The sequence below is a fragment of the Nyctereutes procyonoides genome, unplaced genomic scaffold (assembly GCF_905146905.1).
Source record: "Nyctereutes procyonoides isolate TBG_1078 unplaced genomic scaffold, NYPRO_anot_genome, whole genome shotgun sequence".
Classification (NCBI taxonomy): Eukaryota; Metazoa; Chordata; class Mammalia; order Carnivora; family Canidae; genus Nyctereutes; species Nyctereutes procyonoides.
This window is the reverse complement of record NW_026575133.1, coordinates 7077739-7083837: the sequence shown is the minus strand read 5'-3', so window position 1 is coordinate 7083837 and position 6099 is coordinate 7077739. Positions and strand designations below refer to the sequence as shown.

At 55.3% G+C, this 6099-nt stretch overlaps 1 protein-coding gene across 1 annotated transcript; it reads right to left on the bottom strand.

The window, feature by feature from the left end:
• Nucleotides 1-3146: 3146 nt before the first annotated feature.
• Nucleotides 3147-5871, bottom strand: HPS6 (HPS6 biogenesis of lysosomal organelles complex 2 subunit 3). Its single transcript, XM_055299922.1, has one exon. It carries the CDS (start codon nt 5743-5745, stop codon nt 3337-3339), a length of 2409 nt encoding a protein of 802 aa, XP_055155897.1. The 5' UTR covers nt 5746-5871; the 3' UTR covers nt 3147-3336.
• Nucleotides 5872-6099: the final 228 nt, after the last annotated feature.

The window sequence follows — 6099 nt, the reverse complement described above, 5'->3', positions numbered from 1 at the left end:
GGCTATGATAAGAGTAACCACCAGGGGGAGCCTATGCCTAAGAAGACACTGAGTAGGGGCCTAACGGAGCCACTCAGGATTTTTCTTCCCTTTTTTCCCGGAGCAGTAAAGATGCCAGGTATTCTAGATTGAGGTGGCTTGCTATGGAGCTGGGTGTCTAGAGCTGCCCCTTTCTCATCTCTGACTCCCTCTCTTTCCCTGATCATGCAGAGAAAGTGTCAACTAAATTCTGGTGCATCTGAACAGAGTGGAATAATACTTCCTAAGGACAAGTTCCCTGATAGCCATATTCAATGTTGGGATTAATCCTCAGTTTTTTTTTTTTTACCTTACCCGATAACCCCCACTAGTTCCTGCCACCCGTCCCTCCCTGAAAACCTCATAGACCCAGGCTTTCCCACTGCTCTTCCTCTCTTGGTTTAGAGATCAGGGGGCCCCCTGGGTAGTACAGTTATGTACATTCCTTACACCTTCACCAGAACTCCCAAGATGGCCCTGGCTCAGCAACTCCTCCCACCTCCCTGCCCCATGGCCCCAGGTAGTCTGGTTCTTCCTTCAGATCCAGCTGACTGGGGCACCTGGGTAGCTCAGTGGTTGAGTGTTTGCTATTGGCTCAGGTCGTGATCCCAGGATCCTAGGATCAAGTCCCACATCGGGATCCCTAAAGGGATCCTGTCTATATTTTTGCCTCTCTCTGTGTCTCTCATGAATAAATAGATAAAATCTTAAAAAAAAAAAAAGATTCAGCTGACCTATTCCCATCAATTCCAGGTCTGGATGAACCAAACAGTGAGTCTGGCCTATGGGAAGAAGGGAAGAAGGCCAGAGAATCCCTAAAGCCTAGAAACTAATCCCTTTGTACCCTAGGCCATAAGGACCAGTCAGTTCCTGCATCTATAACCAAACCTACTATGTCCCTGGTATTGCGATACATGCTAAGAAAACCAAAGTACAAATAACTATAGTCTCTGCCCTCCAGGAACTTGTGTGCTAATCAGGCAGGCAAACAAATAACTAGGCAATCACAAGATAGTTTGAGAAATGCTTTTTTAAAAGTATTACCAAGAATGGTGGGAGAACAGGAGCAGGTGCAACTAAATCTATTGTGGGTGAGTTGGGAAGCCTTAGGAGAGGGGGTGACATTTGGAGTATATGGTAAAGTGTTTAGGTCAGGCAGAGAAGAGAGTGAAACGCTTCCTAAGCACAAGGCACAGAGTGAGGGAGAAATCTAGCTAGTTCAGGGAAACACAAGTAGTTCAAAGTGTAACATATTCTTTTTTTTTTTTAAGATTTTATTTATTTATTTATTTGTGAGAGACAGAGAGAGAGAGAGTCACAGACACAGGCAGAGGGAGAAGCAGGCTCCCTTCCATGCAGGGGGCCTGACATGGGTCTTAATCCCCAGTCTCCAGGACCACACCCTGGACTGAAGGTGGCGCTAAACTGCTGAGCTACCTGGGCTGCCCAAAGTGTAACATATTCTTCAGAGGGTGGGGGAGGAAGTGAATGGAGAGAAGACTGGAAAGAGAAGCAACACCATTTGTGAAGAAAGAGATATGTTTGGCCTTTGCGGTAAATATTGAGCTTGATTCGATTAGCTTGTTATAATACTCTGGATAAGCAAGGTTAGATTTGAGGAGTCAGGGACACCAACTTGGAATCCACTGTTAACAGCCTCAATGACTGTGTATGAAAGGAAAGCTGGAGTGGTTTGAACACTGACCCACCCTAGCCACCAGGTCCCATTGCCTACAGGTCACATAGAGAGGGAGGGGTGGGGCCATGGTCTCTGGCTTTTGCAGGCTGGAGAAGACTCTGGCCGCTGTAGTCCTGTGGTTCACCATTGGGTGGTATAGAACTTGTGGTCTGCGTTCAAACAGGAGATCCCCTAGTGAGGGAGGGGAAGTATGAGGCTGAGGCTGGGGATTGGGTAGGCAGTAGGGAAATGAAAAAAGGGAGGATTGGGCCTCATGGCCACATATGCAGATAAAGCCTATGGTTTTACGTTCTTTCCTTTGCTCAGTCCTGACAGATGGTATGGGATCACTTTACTTCCTACATTAGGGGCAGGGCATAAGCAAGGGCAAGAGCAAATAAGTACCCAGTCTGTAAGAGCAAGTGAAAGTTCCCATCTAAGTCTACTTGTTCCCCTAAGAGTTGTTGGGCTGGGTGGTTCCCCACCTGGAGGCCCTCCTAGTGGGTAGCCCTGAGGAACTTCTTCAAGCCATATCACTCCAAAAAATGCCTTGGTCCCCTTCTTCTGTTCATGCCCCTCAGGGGCCCACTGAGTACAATTCCTTCTCCTCCGAGTATGGACAGAGACCCAAGCAAAGTTTTAGGCTGAGAAGAAATAACCATGATTCAGCAGGATTATGAACGGGAAGCAGATTCCTGCTTTTGTCCATTTCTAGCTTCTCTCTAAGGAGCCAGAATGGGCCCATCCTCAAAACCTAGAAGAGGAGGAAGAAGGGGACCAAGGGAAGCCTGCTTCTCTCTCTGTGTCTCGAATGAATGAATGAATGAATATTTTTTTAAAAGACTTTTATTAATTTATTCACAAGAGACACAGAAAGAGGGGATTCCTGGGTGGCTCGGCGGTTTGGCGCCTGCCTTTGGCCCAGGGCGTGATCCTGGAGTCCCGGGATCCAGTCCTGCGTCGGGCTCCCGGCATGGAGCCTGCTTCTCCCTCCTCCTGTGTCTCTGCCTCTCTCTCTCTTGTCTATCATAAACAAAACAAAACAAAACAAAACAAAACAAAACAAACAAACAAACAAACGACACAGAAAGAGAGAGGCAGAGATACAGGCAGAGGGAGAAGCAGGCTCCATGCAGGAAGACCGATGCGGGACTAGATCCCAATACTCCAGAATCACGAGATGAGCAAAAGGCAGGCTTGCTTAATTGCTGAGCCACCCAGGCATCCCTAGAAGTTTCTATAGAGTTCAAGCTCTAGGCCCACTCCCCTTCCAGGATTTTGGGATGGGGCTGAAAGTTCCAACTTTCTATCACTTGGTCTTTCAGGTGACCAGTCCTATCCTTAGGGTGGGTGTTCCTACCTTAAGCTACCTTATTAGCTTAAATGCAGATATAATCTAAAGAAGCTCCTTATGAATAACAAAAGACACTCCCATCACTCAGGAGATTCCAAGGGTTTAGAAGCTCTGTGCCAGCACAAAAATTTGAGGACAAAAACCAAATATATTTATTATAATATTTACCATATATAGATTTTTAAAAATTGCTCCAGAAGATAGGAGTATTGCACACACAGGTCCCACCCTAGTCCCTGCCAACTTGTAGGCACCTTCCCTGATTGCTGCATCCTAGAAATGATTTTTAGCCTGTGTCAGTCACACAGAAGCCCTGTCCAGGTGATGCCCAGGCTTCTAAGCCTGGGTGGTCTGAGGCCTGGAGGGTAGTCACAGGTCCTCGAGGTGGGGTGGGGGGTGGAGTGCCTGGGTCCCATAGGATGTCCTCGTATAGGCTTAGAACTGGGCCCGAGGGCCGTCCTTGAGCTCCAGTCCGCTCCAGCAGGGCTTTGAGCAAGCCCACAGTGAGAGGGGGCTTGGTTCCAGGCTCAGGGAATGGGGTAGGCGGCTCTGAATCATCTGGGAGGTGTGTCCGTAGCAGAAGCAGGAGCTCAGCTGGAGCTAGGTCTGGTGGGCACAGGCGGCAAAGGAGGGGGAGGTAAGCATCAAGTCGGCGATGCCGAGCAAATTCAGCCAACAGCAGTTTGAAGATCTCATTTCGAAGCAGGGGGCTGGAGGGGCTGAGGGCCAGGCCTGCCTCTAGAGCCCGCTCCCACTGCTCCTTTTGTACCAGCTGCCCCACAGCTTGGAGCACAGCTTTGGGCCGCCCACTGCCCAAGAGCAGCTCCAGCTCCAGTGCCTCAGGCCTGGTCCCCTCCTCACCTAGTACTGCCAGGGCTCGTCGATACAGGGGCAGCCCCGGGCCCCCTGACCCCCAGCCCGGACCACCCTGCTGTTGTGCCAGCTCCACAAAGGGTGGCAGCCATCCTGGCTCCAGCCGGCAGAGGCATTGGCACAGAAGTTCAAAGAGGGGCAGTATCCCATTGGGAGGTTCCTTTCCAGCTGAAGTACCTCCTAGTACCTTCTTCCACACATCAGGAGGAGCATGGGACTTCAGCCTGCCTTTCCCATCTGGCTGGAGCTGCAGGGCCCTGAGGATGGCACCCCAGGCTGCTGTAGGAAGAGCTTGGAAAACAGTGTTGAGCTGGGCCAGATGGTCTCCTACCAATTCAGTCCTCAGTAGGCGTGCCACTTCGAGCTCGGCCAGCTCAGTCCAGCCAGCTTCCTCATCGTCCCCAGCCACTAGGTGGGCTTTGAGCTGATCTAAGGCCCGGTAATCTCGAAGCTCAGCCCTCAGTGTGGTCAATAGTGTAGATGGGGACACATGTCCCTGGAGAATGGAGGCCAGGGCCTGAGGTGCCCGGAATGTGCTGTTGTGTCTCAGTTCCTCTGGGGTGAGCTGAGCACCCCGCAGGCTCCGTCGCTGGTAGTACTCACAGGCCTCCTCAAACACCAGGTCTTCAGCTGAAGGCACCTCAAGGCCCTGTGGGGCTTCCCAGCCTACTCGAAACAGACCCAAAGCTGAAAGCAAACGAAGACCCCCTCGGGTCTCCAGCTCTTCTTCATCCTCCATGCCAGGGACTGGGGGTGCCAGTAAATGGACTCGGTCTGTACTTAGGACCTTTCTCTCCAGCAGCTGCCCGCTGCCCATGTCAAGCAGTTCCAACGTGGGGCCCAGCACACAGGCCAGAGTACCATGAAATGTTCCCAGTGCTGCAGACCCTGCCAGGCCGACAGGTGCCTCCTGCAGCGTGCCCACAGCCCGAGTACCACCATGGGACTGCACTAGGCTCACAGTGCCCTTGAAGTCAAGCAACAGCAGGCCCTGGGGAGTTGGGGCCCAGGTATGTACAGTCAATGGCTTCATGGGGGACAGCAACCCAGGAAGGCCTCGGAGCAGTGCCCGGAAGTCCCATGTGTCCCCTTGTCCTGGATGCAGGCTCTTACTGTGAGAGAGGCCAAGACACGGGGCAGCCACCATCACCTTGCCCTTGCCTGGCCTCCAGATGAGCAGAATGTGACCCACGCCAGGCCAGGTAGCGGTAGTGGGCACGAGGAAGAGGTCCTTGCGGGAGGCCAGCAGCCCGAAAGAGGGGCAGTGGTGCAGCAGGATGTGTGTGCGGCCCAGGTTGGTGCCGGCCTCCCCGCTGGGCTCCAGCGTTCGGACGCACACGCAGTGGCTGAAAGCAGCAGGCGGCCCCAGCCAGCCCTCTGCGCCTGCCTGACGCTCCTCGCACCACACCAGGCGGCCTCCAGGCGCCGCCACGGCCACCACGCGGGCTCCACCGCCGGGACACAGCTCGGTGCTCCGCAGCAGCCGCCAGCCAGGCCCCACTCCCGCGCCCCACACCTCGGCTAGGCCACTCTCCCACACCAGGACCAGCGCCGGGCGCGTCGGCCACGGCAGGAAGAAGGCGTCTAGCGGTGAGGGGTGGCCAGCTGGCCAGGCACGCTCCAGCTCCGGGCCCGGGCCACGCACCGCGACCAGCAGCTGCGGGCTCGGCGCCCCCGGGGGGCGCAGGAGCAGCAGGTGGCGGCCGTCTGGGCTGCAGCGGACTCTAACGGCCGGGTCCCCGGCCAGCAGCTCCCGGAGCCGGGCCGCGCCGCTAAAGTGGCTGAGGTCCGAAAGCAGGCGCAGGGTGCCCATCCGCTTCATAGTAGCGGCCGCGCGGGAGCACGCCGGGGCCCGGCCGCCCCCTGGGGTGAGGCTCGGCGCTGGGTCGGGGGTTCCCGCGGGGAGACTCAGCCGCGCAGAGACTTCCGTCCCGCGTCGATGAGGTGAGCCGACGCCAGGCCGGAGAGTCGGCTCGGCCCCGCCCCTCAAGCCTTGCAGAGGGCTCCGCCCCGCTCACGCCCCGCCGGCGCGACCCCGCCCGCCGGGGGAGGGGCCACGCCAGCCTCGCGCGGGAGGAGCCTCTTGAGCACCCAGCGTCTCAGCACGTCAGTCCTTGCAGGCCCGACCCACGCTCCTGGAGTCGGGGTGTGGGCCCATCCGCCCCAGCCCCAGGAA

Coding starts and splice junctions, on each gene's coding strand:
- HPS6 (XM_055299922.1), bottom strand. CDS start 5,745: ATGAAGCGGATGGGCACCCTGCGCCTGCTTTCGGACCTCAGCCACTTT.